Source organism: Peromyscus eremicus, chromosome 16_21 (assembly GCF_949786415.1).
Source record: "Peromyscus eremicus chromosome 16_21, PerEre_H2_v1, whole genome shotgun sequence".
Lineage (NCBI taxonomy): Eukaryota > Metazoa > Chordata > Mammalia > Rodentia > Cricetidae > Peromyscus > Peromyscus eremicus.
The window spans coordinates 8,490,548-8,507,095 of record NC_081432.1 but is presented as its reverse complement, the minus strand read 5'-3'; the positions used below and the strand labels follow the sequence as shown (position 1 = coordinate 8,507,095).

Sequence of the window (16,548 nt, the reverse complement as noted above, 5' to 3'; positions counted from 1 at the left end):
GCGCGCGGGTGATGGCGTCACAGACGCGCCTCTGGTAGCGCGCCCAGGGAGCCCGCGTGGCTGTGGCGCGAGTAGGCGCCGCAGCCGGGCTCCCCGGGTACGTCCTGTGGGTGGTCCGAGTTCTGGGCCGTTGGCGTCGAGGTTAGTTGGGGTCAGATTTCCGCTAGGAAGCCGCCTACGGCCGGTTTGACGCAGTCTAGAGTCTAAGCACAGCTAGCAAAGCTCTGTCGGGGGAGCGGCGCCCCAGCGACCTCCACTCACTCAGGGTCTGCAGAACTCCGCGAGCTCTCCTGGGCAGAATCGAGACCCATAAGGAAGGCCGTCATTCAGGAAGCCCAGGCCTGAGGACTACACAGGGGCAGTGCTCCTCCGTCTCCACACCCCCCAGCGTAGTGCCTGGAGTCCTGATGCAGGCTCAGCATTATAGAGTGACTGTCCCCTCCACCCCAGTGTCCTGCGACAGGTGCAGAGGTGACGAGGAGACCTTTGCAGCGTTCTAGGACAGGTGCGGGATTTGGCGAGGAGGGAGAGCAACCCATCCTTGTAGCATCAAAGGCACGTAAGGGGTGTCGTGTGGAGAGAGCAATCCATTCCTGGGACAGATTCAGGGGTGTGTAGTGGCAACAGAGCAAGCCTTCCTGAAGCGTCTCGGGACAGGTGCAGGCGTGTTGAATGGGGAGTTATCAAACCCATACCCACAGCGTCTGGGTCAGGTGCAGGGATGTCCCCCGACAATAGAGATTGGAAATGACCTGCCCTGGCAGCAAGCAGGGGGAGATTTGGGAATCTAATGGGGAGGGAACTTGGTCCTGTTCTTAAGTCCTCCCCCGTGCAAAACACAAAGTTCTGAGCTGTGGTGTCTTAGGGTTTCTGTTGCTACAATGAAACACCACGACCAAAAAGTAACTTGGGGAGGAAAGGGTTAATTTGGCTTACACTTCCATATTACTGTTCATCACTGAAGGAAGTCAGGACAGGAACTCAAACAGGGCAGGAACCTGGAGGCAGGAGCTGATGCAGAGGCCATGGAGGGGTGCTGCTTACTGGTTTGTTCCTCACGGTTTGCTCAGCCTACTTTCTTATAGAACAATGGACCACCAGCCCAGGGATGGCACCACCCACAATACGCTGGGTCCTCCACCCCATCAATCACTAATTAAGAAAATGCTTTTATAGCCGGCTGGTGGTGGCAGAGGCAGGCAGATCTCTGTGAGTTCAGGCCAGTCTGGTCTACAGGCTGAGTTCCAGGATTAATAGCCAGGGCTATACAGAGAAACCCTGTTTTGAACACCCTTACATGCCCGCCTATAACCTGATCTTATGGAGACATTTTCTTAATTTCTTTTTTATTTTTTAAATATTTATTTATTTGGATTTTTGAGACAGGGTTTCTCTGTGTAGCCCTAACTGTCTTGGAACTTGCTCTGTAGACCAGGCTGGCCTCGAACCTGGAGAACCGTCTGCCTCTGCCTCCCACGTGCTAGAATTAAAGGCACGAGCCACCACAGCCCCACAGAGACATTTTTTGAATTGAGGTTTCCTCCTCTCAGATGACTTTAACTTGTGTCAAGTTGATATAAAACTACCCAGCCCAAGTGGGAACATACTAATCCCACAAGAAAGAAGTCTTTTGTTTTTTATAATTATTATTTTTTTTCATTTATTTTACATACCCATACCTAGCACGGTTTCCTCTCCCCTCCTCTGTTCCCCCCACTCTCTTTTACTCCCCCCCCCCATCTTCTTCTTCTCCATCTCCATCAAGAAAGAAGTCTTAACAACTGGGCTAACTTTAGGGACATCCAAACCCTAGGTCATCAAACATATATTCTGTAGACTCAGTAGCACGTTGTGGGGGGCGATTATTAGATTGGATATTCTTCCAAACTTTGGTTATTCAATTTTGTTTTTTTCCCCCATGTATCCCAGGCTAGACTCCCTCGCTATGTAGCAAGGCTGGTTTTGAACTTCCACCACCCAAGTGCTGGGATTATAGGCGTGTACCACTGCATCCAGCTTCAAACTTCGGTTATTTCAGACCCCAGTTACCTGGTCAAAATAACTTTCCTGTGGATACAGAAATGCATCCCTCAACACAGAAGCGCTTTGGGCCGAGGGACTGCATGCCGCTGCGCGGTTTCTCACAACGAGGGCGCGGGTTTAGCTGTAGCACCCTCTCACTAAACAAGAAAGGGCGGATTCGGCTTATTTTGACACCCAGGCCTCATTTTGCAGGTGACAAATTTGAAACACGCCTGAAGCAGAAGAGCGGCAGCAGATTCGGGTCAACCTTCTCCCTGGACCCAGAGGCCGAGAATGCAGCGCAAAGTGGACGAGATTTGAACCTCGCGGCTTCCCGTCTGGTCCCAGCATCTACCAGTTCCCGCGCTTTCTGCTTGACTTGCGTGGGCTAGAGCTCCGCGCAGGCGCACGAGGCAGCGGCTGCGGCCATGGCCACGAACGCGGGCGAGGGGCCCGGTGTTGAGGAAGCCTGCCGGGTCAGTGGGATGGTCCGGTGTCCTGTACATGGGAGCTGCTGACGCTCGCTCTCCTCAGGGCCGGTCCAGTGCCTGAGGAGATGTCCCTGTGGCTGTGAGGTGGCCCAGGCCAGGAGCGGGGGCCCGAGGGGCGAGGGCGGGCCAGGGCGGGAGACTCGAGGCGCGGTTCCCGAGTCCTCGGAAGGCCCCCAGTCAAGATAAAAAAAAGTGGTCTAGGTCACAGGCCGTGAGGCTTTGCGCTTGGTGACTCAGGTCAAGAGAGGGCCTGATGGATGCCCACTTCCGGTGTGACGCCATTAGACAGTAGTGGTGAATGTTAGGGGCTGCGGGGCATATCCCATCCTGGGCACGTTAAATTGCAGGCATTTTCTTTGGCTTTTAGGCTCGTGTGTGCGGTTTTTCCCCTTCAGCGTTTACACTCCCTCTTCCATTATTATGTGTGTTCTTACTGAATTAGAGTCTTGATGTGCTGCTCAAGGCTGGCTTCGAACTCTTGGGCAAAGTCATTTTTCAGTCTCAGTTTCTTGAAAAGCTAGGAATATAGGTGTACATCATCACCCTTGACTCTCTGTATACACACCCCCCACACCCCCCAACACACACATCGATATCCATATATGTGTAACAGAAGGTGCATCAGGTGCCAGGGGTAGTGGAATAGGCCTGTAACCCCCATTTCTAGGGAGGCAGAGGCAGGCACACTGTTTCAAAGTTAAGGCCAGCATAGTCTGCATAGTTCCAGAACAGCCAGGGCTACATAGTGAGACCCTTCCTCTCAAAAAAACAAAACCAACAAAAAAACCAAAACCAAAACAAAACCCAAAGTTGAACACACATAGGTACATATGTAAACTTAACCTGTGAGGTAATTATGAATGTAAGAGGCTTGGAAGGAAAGGAAGCAAGTTGACTTGGGGTGCTCGTTTTTTGTCGTCTGAAGAGAAATATTACAATGTTAAGATCTGCTTGTTCTTTTAGTACGTAGATGCTAAAGAAGAATTTGTTAAAGTTAGAAAGAAGGACCTGGAACGGCTGACGACTGAAGTGATGCAAATACGGGACTTCTTACCCAGACTACTAAATGGAGAGTTAATGGAAAGTTTCCACAAATTAAAGGTTGTAGAAAAACGTGAGTCTTCCCTCGTGCATGTCTTTATGTGGGCAGGGGAGTCCGTGTTCAATGTTGAGCTAAGTCCAGGATTGCCAGAACTTGTCCATTCAGACTTTCGACACTAGTATGTCACATACTAGTTCAGAGCCCTGTTAAATTTCTTGGAGGTATTTGGAGATTGAGTCAGCACTTTCCCGATTGGGACTGGATTCCAGTTAAATTTGTTTTTGGTGGTTAAAGCTAATTTCTCACATCACATTTGACTGTCAGCCCTCATAGTGTGGCCTCATAGTGCATACCCCAAAGACCTGAGTAATGTTTCTAGCAGTAAGTCTGGATAAAGAAGTATCTTGACTCAAATATGCTGGTTTCTGAGCCAGACATGGTGGTACATGCCTGTAATCCAGTACTTGGGTGGTGGAGGCATGAGGATCAGGAGTTCAAGGTCATCCTCCTCTACATATTGTGTTCGGCCCTAGCCTGTAATACATGAAACCATTAATATGATGACCTCCTTGGAAGTGGGGGGCCATCAGACTGCCTAAGGAGGAGTAAGCCAGTAGGGATCAGAGTATGGGTTTCTAGATTGTGCATATATACCTAGCCAGTGAGCCAACCCTATCCAGTTAGAAGGGCAAATGGGCATGAATACATGGCACCATGCCCTATTCTTTAAGGAGTCTTCCTATCAGTTAACTTTTCTGCCCTGTACTGTTTTCAGGGAGGTAGACTCCCTGCTAACTGGAATTGGCAGGGCTGGGCAAAGAAGGCTTCTCTGAGCAAAGAGAGAGAGTGGATGGAAGGGTGTACTGATCTGCCCTCTGCCTCTGCTTCTTACTCAGGTGGTTGCAGTCCTCCACAACACCTGCTCCCTCCTAGTAGCCTCCTCCACAGTCTACCTCTTACTGGGCTCCAGTAACCATTCTCCCCCAGAGCTACAGGGCTGATGCCTTTCCCTGGGTATGTCACCATTCTTTGTGGATGCTCTACTCTTCCTGTCCCTGGTTATTGACTTCTTAGCTGCTTCATTCTGACCTCATGCTCAGCTGGCAAGTTTTGAGATTATTAGTCTGTCTTTATGCATTTTCTTCCAGAAAAGTAAAATGCTGCCTGGCATCAGACTGTATCATTAGCCTACTGGTTGATTGTTTCTCTGTGACGTCATGAACCAGTATTCTGCAAAATTCACTGGGGTCAGTATCCTTCCCAAGTCAGTCTGAGGGCCACATATGAACCTGTGGTAACTTGATCAGTCAGACTACGGGAGATGTTCGCTTGTGGTTCCTGGCCTTCCCGGGGTTTTCGTCACTTTCTCCTCTATGGTGTTGTCCTCCTGGTCTTCTTCGCCCGTTTACCTTTCTCAGGAGTCTTTAGACAGTGCAGATGCTTGAGGCTCAGCCTAGTCCACTTTCACTGTAGCCCCCAAGGCCGTCTCATGCACACACACAGCTTTAGTTGCTATTTGATGCTGGTGACTGCTGGATGTGTCTGTGTCTCCAGTGTCTGCCTTGCCCTTACTCTTAACTTGGCATCTTTTCCCACTTGTTCTGTTACCATTCAGACTCTAAATGTCTGTCTTAACCTAGTCAGGAACAGATCTGCATTTGACAAGATCAGGTTTATGTCTTACTGAGATATGCATGACCATATACCAGAGGAACTGGGAGGCACCTATCAGGCTTTGGGGGCAGGGTTGGAATTTGGTGGTTTGGAAATGAAGCAGTGTTTTTTGTTAGAGATGGCTTCACCATATATCCTGGGCTAACCTTGAATTCTCTGTGGAGCCCAGGCTGGCCTCAAACTGTAGATATTCTTGTCTCTGCCTAAGTGCTCAAGCAGTGTTTTGGCAGCTTATGGCAAGGTGGAGCTGTGTGTAAAGAGGCAACTAGAATTTGAATGTAAAGTGGACCCAGGTCTTGTTTGCCTGTTAACAAGGAAGTTTAAATAAATGTAGAACACTGTTTAGACATACCTTAGCAACACCTCTGAGGCTAGTGGGGAGTTAGGCTGTTTCTATGTGTCACTGTAATCTTCAGGGCAGGTTGTGTTTTTTTCCTTCTGAAAGTAGGGGAATTTTCAACATAAATTTGATGAATAAGAAATGAGCAGTCACTCTAAGAAAGGGGCACTGTGACACTTTGCAGTTAATGGGAGGCATACCGTTTTCTGTTCATTTGGCAGCTTGCTCTGTCTGTGCCCACTGTTCTAGCCTGACAAATGGGCAGGGCATCTTTTCACTTAGCAAGACCATTTTTACTTTCTTCTGTTTGACTTATGATTCACTGTGCTTTTTCTCACTGGCCTGCCTTGGTCTGCTTAGAGAACAAGCCTAGATCTGACACCTTGCATGGAGTTCTCCCTTTCTCCAGTGAGTTCTGTATATTCTTCCTTGGAGATGCATTATGACTGTATTACCCTGTCTTCATCTCTCCTGCTTTGGCGGGATCCTTGTACTTGCCTCCTCTAGGCAGTGTCTACCATTCCCAGCCTGGCTTTTTTGTGTGTGATTCTATCATTCCACTCCTCAGGTTCAGCTGTTAAAATAGCTGCTCCTTGTCCTTAGGATAAAGACCAACTAGCAAACTGCTGCCACGCTGGGACCTAAACAGGCCTTACTATGGCTGTGAAGCGTTTGTATTGCTGGTAAGCCTCATCCAGAGTGGCTGTCTGCTCTGACTGCCCAGACATGAGCTCTATGTTGGGCATGGCCCCTGTGCTTTTCCTCCGGGGGAGGAACTGTAAAATTTCAACTTAGGCTTACCCTGACTACTTTCAATTTTCTGGCTGAGACATGGTTGAAGAGATGGCCTTCTAGAGCACCCTTTACCTAGTTTTTGCTCTTGAGTTTTCTTTCCTTCCTTCCTCCCTTCATCCTTTTCTCCTTTTCTCCCTTCCTCCCTTCCTCCCTCCCTTCCTCCCTCCTTCCCTCCCTCTCTCCCTCCCTCCCTCCCTCGAGGCCGGGTCTCACTTGAGGTAGCCCTGGTTGGCCTGGGATTCACTATGTAGATCAGGCTGGCCTTTCATGCACAGAGATCCACCTAGCTTCCTGAGTGCCTGAGTTGGTGAGATGGGTATCAGATAGCATGGAGAACCTGGTTCTGAGCTATCAAGACAATTGCCTTTGAGAAGCTGGGAAGGCAGGTAGTGATTTGGAATATTACTGATCAGTGTCTTGTCTAAGCATCTTTGAAGAGTAAACACTGGAGAAAAGGCACAGTTTCTTTTTTTTAAAAAAAATGACTTTGTATGAGTGTTTTGCCTGCATGTGTGTGTGTGTGTGTGTGTGTGTGTGTGTGTGTGTGTGTGTACCATGTTGTGTGTCATGCCTGAGGAACTTAGAAGAGGGTTTCAGATCCTTTGTTACTGGAGTTAGAGACAGTTGTAAATTGCCATAAAGGTGCTGGAAATTAAACCCAGCTCCTCTGAAAGACCAACCAGTGCTCTTAACCACTGAGCCAACTCTCTATCCCCGCCAAAGCACAAGTTTTTTTTTTTTTTTTTCTTTAGAAGGAAAAGAAAAGATATGTGAAAGTCACAAGTGGGAGTAAGGATCTTTTTTTTTTTTTTTTTTTTTTTTAAGTCAGCTGGTTTTCCTGCTTTTGAAGGACTTGGGTATAGCAGAAGTAAAGATGGTAAATGTGGGATGTTTATAGAGGATGGGAGGGGGTTTAGTTGAGGTGAAGGGCACTTGGAACTTCTAAATGGAATGATACCAAGATACTGATCAGGTGATGTTTTCAGGGGAACGATTTGAGCTGGACTATGAGATGAGTGTAAAGGGTTGGCTGGGTGGAGGGAAGTAATGAGTATTCCTCAAGGCAAGTCCTAGGCGCCATTGGACTCTGACTGTATGGATGGAACAGCAGGAACATGGGAAAACGTGATGGGTTCTGGTGATGAAGTGAGGCCACAGCCTTCTAAGTTAGGATCAGGCATGATTGGGAATAAGGAGGGTGCTGACCAGCCTTTCATTGTGTTTCCTGGAACTATAAAGCATTCATCTAAGGACAGTAGAGCACTTGCCTGGTTACAGGGTTCAGAGTAGACATCTAGGACTGTGCTACCCACCTCAAAGTCTCCTAGGACAGTGGTTCCCGACCTTCCTAATGCTACAGCCCTTTAATACAGTTCTTCATGTTGTAGTGGCCCCCAACCGTAAAATTATTTTCATTGCTGCAAATGAAACTGTAATTTTGGTACTGTTATGAGTTATAATGTAAATATCAGTGTTTTCTGATGGTCTTAGGTGACTCCTGTGAAAGGGTTGTTCAACCCTCAAAGGGGTTGTGACCCACAGGTTGAGAACTGCTATCCTAGGACGTGGCAAGTTTGAGATGACTTAATCCTTCTAAAGGGCTTGAATGGTACCTGTATTGTAGGAATCTTGAAGAAAGTATTTTCCATCTGTGAAACTCGTTGAGCTTCTGGCATAATGGAGAGAGCATTCTGGCAGATTTGCAGCCTAGCAGCTTCAGCTGTGACTCAGGCACTATCACATAGTGAGCTTGGAATAGCCTTGACTTGAGGGCTGTCAAATTGAAAAGTGCATAAATATAAAATACTCCTGTGAAAACATTATCAGCACCCTTCAGTACTGAACATTGGAGGAAAGTTCTTGTAAAGAAAGAGTCCTGCACTGTTGTTTATCATGTTGAGATCTCAATTGAGAGTGAGATGAGGAATCAGTAACCATATAAGACCATCCAGCTAATAGGTCAGAGTCCATGACCGAGTGTCTATACTCTTCTGTCTCCTGCAGTGATTGGTGACCTTAGTTGTCTTTGGGTAGTACGGTAAAGGGTTGGCTGCTGGCAGCTGGGTCCTGGACAGAGCCAGCCTCACGGAGCAGAGCCTTAAGAGGATAGGGAGCTTGTTTGGCAGTTCTAGCAGGGGAGCACTGCTGCTTATATGTCCTTGGCTGAAGAATGGTCCTTCTTAATCAGGGAAGGTTGTCCTCTTTAACTGGATATTCAGTTTAGGAAGGGATACACATCTAGCCAGCCAGATAACCCTTCTGAGGAGTGGGGTGAAATGCCAAAGCCACACTGCCCTTACATCCAAGAGTCTCATGATTTGAAGTGGGGCAGATGATTGGGATTTTTAAATACTACTAAAACAGCTTGTGAGCTTGAAGATCTTGGTTTGTGAGGGCCCTCTACTGGTTACTTGAAGGAATCCACAAGTGCATGAGATGGTTGGGATCTTAGGGAACAATAAGGAAAATGAAAAGAAACACAATGACAACCTAAGGGGAAGTATGTCACAGGTGCCACGTAACTAGAAACGGCCACCAGAGTCCCAAGGGGATGGGGTAGGGGATGCCAAAGACAACTGTATGAAGACGTAGACTTAGATAGTTAAAGGCATCCTAGAAGTAGTTTATTCAGGAGAGATTGGACAGCATTTGGTATGGTAGGCAAATGGGTTTCAGTTTAGCATGTTGGAAAATGCAGGTTGTGCTTGTACAGTCTGTCCACTCTAGCAGTGGGTTGGCTAGACTAAAGCAGTGTCAGCAGGTGAACTTATGTGGTGGCCGTCTGAAGACTGCTGTATTATTCTGTGAACCCGAGATACTTAACAGCTGCTCTGGAAGAGGAATCTTTGGTTGGTAGCGGCCCAGCTTTGGGTCTTTAGTTTGGGAGCCCCTGAGCCACTATAACCGCTTATTTCTGGGAACCTTGTAGGATGCAGAATCATTCTGGGGATGGCTGTTTGCTTTGGAAAAACACGTGAATAGGAATGTCTCACGAAGGGCTGACAATCTGATGAAACCCTGGCAAGTTGTAAAAGTATCTGTCAGGTATTTCCCTGAAAAGATCTTCAAGTCTAGCCTGTAGGCCCACAGAAAAAGGTTTTCACAGAAATAAAGTGAGGCCTGTTGGGCCCTAGTCCAATATGACATTCTTGTGAGGAGAATTTTGAACACAGTTGTGGAGTGAGGTCTGTGTGAAAATATAGAGAGACCCAAAAAGGGAAGACAGTGTCAAGAAGAGGCCATGTGGAGGGGGAGGGAGGGTCTGCAAAAGTGCTTCCACAATCCAGGGAATGTTGGGCAGAAAGAGGCAAGGAACAGTCAATCCTCCCTGTCAAGGTCTTACAGTGAGCTTGGCCCTGCCAACACCTGGACTTTGGATCAAAAGTCCTTAGACTTGTGAGACATACATTTTGGCTGTTCTAAGCTACCCAACTCCTACTTTATTCCATGTCCTGGGAAATAAATACACCACCCAAATCTCAGCTCACAGTGAAGATGGAGCATGTCAGTATTGACCCACTTCTGTGAACCTGCCAGAGTGAAGGAAAGAAAAAGTTAATGGTTATTTCAAAGTATTTTTGTTTTCAGACAGTTATTTGGTAAAAAGCATTTCACATGAATGGAAAATGACTAATGATTTGTTATAAACATGCCAGGTAACAGGGTAAGAGAAACCAGACCCTAGTGGAATCTTAACTTTTTTGATCTATGTTTCAGAAACCCTGCTTTTCACTGACAACTCTCTTCCCTCTCTAAATAGGCTGAATGCAAAGATAGTCATTTTCATGTTATCAAAACTGTCAAAGCTAGGTCTGGTGGTACATGCCATGCCAGATACTTGGGGGAGAACTGTAGCAGGAGGATGGTGATTTTGAGTCCTGCCAGGACAACGGAGTAAATTTAAGTCCAGCCTGGGCAACCTTGACTCAAGTGAAAAAAAGAGAGCTGGTGATATAGCTTAGTGATAGAGGGTTTGCCAGACATTCACCAGACTTCAGGTTCAGTCCACAGTGACAGCAAGCAGCCAACTACCATCATCACCACCCAAAATCCCCAAACTCAAACCTATCAGGCTAGGTGTGCTGCATACCTATAATCCCAGCCCTGGGAGACTGAGGCAGCTGGATTCTAGAAACTGCAGCGAGACTCTGTCATCTAAACCCACAAACAAAGCCAGAATGGTAGTTGTTCCAGAAGATGTGTTGCTGTTGAAACAGTCTGTGGCATAAGTGGCTTTTGTGTGTTACTAGTCTGTCTAGTGTGCTGCCCTCCGTCCAATTTATGTAGCTAGAGACTCTCCTCTGCTTTGAATACCAAAAGCAGTCTAGGTTGTGTGACAGACCCTTCCCTGTTTTCATATAGAGTTTGGGTAATTCATCTCAGTTCTGTATATCAATCACTGTATATATTATTTCTGTTCCTAGATAAAAAATTGCAAAAGTAGTATTTTTTGTTTGTTTTTATGGCTGTTTTAGAGCTGTTCTGTAGACCCGGCTAGCCTGGAACTCAGAGAGATCTGCCTCTGACTCCTGAGTGCTGGGATTAAAAGAGTGTACTACCACTCCTGGCCAAGGGTAGTATACCCTGCCACACCCCCCAGCACCACAGAGTTTTTCTGAGTAGTCCTGGCTGTCCTGGAACTCACTCTGTAGACCAGACTGACCTCGAACTCAGAGATCCACTTGCCTCTGCCTCCCTAGTGCTGTGATTAAAATCGTGGGCCACCACTCCTGGCTTAAAAGTAGTATATTCTTTTTTTTTTTTTTTTTTTTTTTTTTTTTCCCCAGGATTTCTCTGTAGTCCCAGCTGTCCTGGAACTCACTCTGTAGACCAGACTGGCCTCAAATTCACAGAGATTTGCTTGCTTCTGTCTCTTGAGTGCTGGGATTAAAGGCATGCGCCACCACTGCCCAGCTTGAAAAGCAGTATATTATTCTTAAGGGAGAAGATCTTCTGTCTTTTTTGGTTTTTCGAGACAGGGTTTCTCTGTGTAGCTTTGCACCTTTCCTGGAAGATCTGTCTTAACCAAACCTATATTTTTAAACTCAAGGATAAAGGTCAAGAATGTATAAACAAATGATACTCATTGTGTGAAAAATATTTAAGTAGTGCCTATAACCTTCCACACACTTTTCTAGGCACTTAGGGTGCTGCATAAAACAAAACATGGCAATCACATGTCCTGGTGGTGGTAGGTTGCAAGCAATGCTCCCATTTGGCCACAAGGCGGCAGTCTGACACAGCTGATACACCTGATGTATGTGAGCAGTGGCTTGGAATTTTCTGGGCTTCCATATTGTGACAAGAGCCTTGTTAAGCCTGTAGAATGTTCACATAAAACCACACACAGAGAAGAATTTACCATAACGAAAGCGCTGAGTGGTTAGAATTAATCCCTGTATATTTTTACATGACAAGATTTGTAGAGTTTTAATTACCCCCTTCCTTTCGGCTGTGTTCGAGTAGCACAGTTCAATAATAGAAGCAGACTTTAAGAGTTAGCTGTAAAGAGAAAAGTGTAAGCTACTGATAATTGTATTATTTAGTTTCTGTCTAGTTATTTGGTATGTATTTCAAGTTATATGATTATAATGTACATATGTGTATGTGTAACTAACAGTCAGCATGGTTACATACTCAGCAATATTATTTTTAAGGCATAAAGTTCCACTGCTCATTGATTTCTTGTGTGGTGATGATTATTAGGACAAACTAGAGTTCATATAGTATGGCATACCTGAAAAGTCAGAGAAGAAAGCTCTGACAGAGGGAGAATAAATAGCCCAGTGTGGCTTGCATGCTTCTAGGAAATGTGAGCAGGAGCTTGCCAGCCAGTTTCACAATCTCCAACTTGTCTGTTGACCTTTGGGTTCTACTCTTCCTTCTTGGACAGGGTCTCAAGGAAATGTAGACACTCTCCTTGTTTCTTTCTCCAGAATGCTTGGGATGCCAAGCAGCTCTAGGCAGTCCCTGGGGTTTTGTGTGTAAGTGTCCCCTTGCCTTCTCAGATCTCTGGAGCCCAAAGCCCTGCACTTAATTGAGCAGCAGCCTGTAAACCTTTTCTCCTTGAGCGTGGAGGGTGTGTGGTCTTCCATATGTTCTCAGAGTCTCTCCCTTACCCAGTCCCACTACCCTCCATTCATACTCTCACATTGCTGTAGCTAAGCTCTCTTGTCTACTGTGTGTTCCTTTCCTGTTGCTGGTGAAGAGAGCTGGGGCTGTTGAATTGAAGTAGTTGGTTTTAAAGTATGGTTTCCATAAAGTCTCACCCAGGAACCTTGTTAGACATGTAACTTCTTTAGGCTGGAGAGATGATTCAGTGGTTGAAAGTACTTGCTCTTGCAGAGGGCTGGAGGACTGGTAGCCCACAACTGTCTGTAACTCCAGTTCCAGGGGATCTGACACCTTCTTCTGACCTCCATTGGCACCAGGTGCACATGGTGCACATACATGCATACATACATACATACGTATATAGATATATATGTGCAGGCAAAACACTTATATAGTTAAAAAAAGATTTATTTACCTTTTATGTGGATGTGTGAGTACCTGCATGAATATATGTGTACCACATTCATGCTTGGTGCTGAGGAGGCCAGAAATGGGAGTCAGAGTTCCAGGCAGTTGTAAGCTACCATGTGGATGCTGGGAACAAAACTCTGCAAAGAGCAGCTAGTGTTCTTAACCACTGAGTCATCTTTCCAGTCCCCACATATAAATTTTTTTTTTTAAAAGAGCTATTTATTTATTTATTTGTGTTCTGCCTGCACGTATCCCTGCAGACCAGAAGAGGGCACCAGATCTCATTACAGATGGTTGTGAGCCACCGTGTGGTTGCTGGGAGTTAAATTCTGAGCCTCTGGAAGACCAGCCAGTGCTCTTAACCTCTGAGTTATTTCTCCAGCCCCCTACATATAAATCTTTAAAAAAAAAAATGTAAATTCTCTTTACCCTTCCTGAGGAGCTATTGGCAGTTACTGGTTGCAGGGGGAAGGGGAATAATTTTCTTCAGTGGTGTAGTCCCTGATAAGTTGCCCATGATTCATGTTTATGCAACACTAGTTAAACTCAGAAGGTCACAAACACACACACAAATACCCCAACAAACCAGCAGCAACAAAGACATGAGAGCAGGCTGAGACTTCTTGGCAATAAGGCAAGTCATCAGGAGTGGGATGGGCATGAGAGTGGATAATTAGGGTGGAAATGAGCAAAATATATTAGATGCATTTGTGAAATTATTAATAAAAAATTACAGAGAAGAAATGTAAGTTCTGAGGCCCACCACACCCATGGAACCACACACTATGCCTTGAAACCAAACTCTTAAAAATTTGAATTAAGTGTCCAATTTTCTTGAGCACCAGTATTTCTACAGTATTTAAAGTTGATAATGTTTTTCATTGATTTATTGCTGTGGGTGTCTTTTGGTTTTTTTTGTTGGCCATTTGACTCATAAGCTGAATGATTATGGTGGAGAGGAAGTGTTACGTCGTCACTGCCCCCTCACTGTAGCATTTTCTGGTCTTGTTCTCTGTTGCTTCCCGCCTCCATTGACTACTACTGCAGTTGTTCCCATTGAGTCAGGCTGCCAGTTGGTGGGACTTGCTCTGTGAGTCAGCTCCTGCTGGCACCAGCCACTCATGAGATGCCTTCTGCTTTTTATGGCACAGATACAGGTTTGTGCCATGAGATAGTCGGGCTTCTCAGCTCTGCCTTCGGTCCTTTAAATAACTCATTTTCTTGAAGCCCTGAGTACATGTCTGGCAGTAAATGAGGTCTTAAAAATCACAAAGTAAGATAACAGCAGAATTTCTTTCAGGACTGGAGGCAGTTTAGTACCATAGTGTGCATGGGCCAGGGTTTACTCCCCAGCCTCTCCCTCCCCGTCTCCCCGCAAGGGCTTAGAAACAGGACTGTAAGAATGTTGAATGTGATTTGACATGTATTGAGTATTTTTTTTTTTTTTTGTCTCTTCTAGACCTGGAAAGCAAAGAACAAGAGTTAGAGCAGCTGAGATTGGACTGTGAACACTTCAAAGCCCGGCTAGAAACCGCACAGGCAGACAGCGGGAGGGAGAAGAAGGTAGGCGCTTAGGCGAGGCTCCTGCTCGTGACTGTTGTTGGTTTGCTGCCTTTTTCTCGTAAGGTGCGACTAGTCTCACATTTTCCCTGTTAACCCTCAGGAGATTGTAGTTTCAAATATCTGTATTTTAAGTAGGTTAGAAGGTAGATGAATTGTTAATAAGTTTACAACCATTTAACATGTAGATTATTCACTTCCTTCTAATTAAAATATTTTTTGTACATTTAGAACGTGTGTATGCATGAGAGAGCGTCTGTGTGTGTATGTTTATGTGTATGTATTCAGGCTTGTGTATGCTTCATTCTGTATGGAGGTCAGAGGACAACTGGTGGGAGTTGGTTCTCTTCCTCCCATGTGGGTTCTGGCTTGGCAGCAAGTGCCTTTATCCGCTGAGCATCTCTCTGGCTTCCTGTTAATATTTGCATTTAAAAGTCTGCTTCAGCTGGACATGATGGCTCAAGCCTTTAATCTCAGAATTGGGAGGCAGAGGCAGGTGGATCTCTGAGTTTAGAGGCCAGTCTGACCTACTTAGTGAGTTCCAGGGCAGCTAGAGCTATGTAGGGAGACTCTGTCTCAAACAAAAGAAAACAGTCTGCTTTAATGTATATGCTTATAACAGAGAATCAGGGAGAAAATATTATGTATATGGTAACTTACAATTGGAGATAGATATATTAATTTAGATGTATTTCTAATTAATTTGGGTATGATTTATTGGTACTTAAGAAAAAGAAATTATATTTTTATTTTACTATTGGAAGAGACTATATTTTTCCTTACAAATTATTTTATTTTATGTGTACAAGTGCTTTGCCTGCATGTATGTCTGTGCAGCATGTGTGGGACTGGTTTCCCTGGAGGCTAAAAGAGGGTGCCAGATCCCCTGGAACTGGAGTTACAGACCACCATAAGCTGTCTTGTGGGTGCTGAAACTGAAACCAGGTCCTCTGCGAGAGCAGCAAGTGCTTTTAACTGCCAAGCCACCTCTCTAGTAGTCCCTAATATATTTTTTTGAGATATTTTTACAATTGGATGGCATACATTATTTCATCTCCTATAAAACTAGTTATATGCTGCCACTTGTAAAATTTTGGGCTTGCGTATCTTTTTATTTTAAAACAATAAAGCAATAATAGTGCTGAACATGACAGCTAGTATGTTTTGGATATTTGCTGTCTGCTACCAGGCACACAGCCATTTGTGTCCCACATGCTTCTCCTGTCCCAGGCATATCAGCAGGTATTACTATTGTAAAAGAGGTTGAATAGCTGGTCCAAGGTCATACTGCCTGTGTGCTCACGTGTGTTAAGAAATTCTGAATGTGTGTGGCTGTAGTTTTTTTAAAACTGGGAGAGTTGGCTTGTATTTTAATACTGAGCAACCAGAATGTGCTAGGAAGAATTTAATTGTAAGCCTGGATTAGACTGAACAACACAAACTTGAAGTTTTAGTTTTGCCATAATCTATTAAGACCAGGTGATAAATTGCAAGGCAGTCTGGTTAGTTTCAGACTAAATATTTTATGGCCTAGAAGTTGACTAGTAGGCAAGAAGGAATTGATAGACATTTAAAACACTTTAATCCCAGCACTTGGAAGGCAGAAGCAGGCAGATATCTGTGAGTTTGAGGCCACCCTGATCCACATAGTGAGTTCCAGGACAGCCACAGTGATCCAAGTGACCATGGACTGAAGTCTGTGAAATTGTGAGTCAAAGTGAATTTTTCCTTCTTTTGATTTTTTTCTCACAGGCATTTATCTTAGCAATTGAAACACTGTGTTTACACAGAGTATTGGTGCTGGGAGCAGGGTCATTGCTGTGATTAAACCTGGTCATGTGGTTTGTAGGCCTTTGAAACTAGTTTGTGGGGGGAATTTGGAAAACTGGACATAGAAGCTAGAAAAAACTTTAAAATACTGTAAGTAGAGCTTAATGAAGATTGTGGTGGGAGCTCAGAAGAAATGCAGAGTAGAGACTGGTGCTTGTGAGGTTTCAGATGGTATCAAGGGTTCTATTGGGAATTAGACCAGAGGGCTGTGCCATTCATATTCCAATATGGCAAAAAACTTGTCTATCTTGTGTCAGTGCTCTAAGACT

The 16,548-nt window shown here is 45.3% G+C and overlaps 1 protein-coding gene across 3 annotated transcripts in view; it reads left to right on the top strand.

Annotated features, from left to right (window-relative positions):
- The first annotated feature begins 28 nt into the window (after nt 1-28).
- The window catches only part of Hsf2bp (heat shock transcription factor 2 binding protein), a 79,598-nt gene continuing 63,078 nt past the window's right edge, over nt 29-16,548 (top strand). Inside the window, exons 1-4 of one of the 3 annotated variants that reach the window (XM_059281540.1) lie at nt 29-141; nt 2,236-2,498; nt 3,477-3,627; nt 14,349-14,452. In XM_059281540.1, the coding sequence (XP_059137523.1) occupies nt 2,451-2,498; nt 3,477-3,627; nt 14,349-14,452 (303 nt within the window). In that variant the 5' untranslated portion in view covers nt 29-141; nt 2,236-2,450. Of the gene's footprint in view, nt 506-2,235; nt 2,499-3,476; nt 3,628-14,348; nt 14,453-16,548 lie in introns of all 3 variants that reach the window. The other 2 variants (XM_059281541.1, XM_059281539.1) reach the window with 2 other exon arrangements.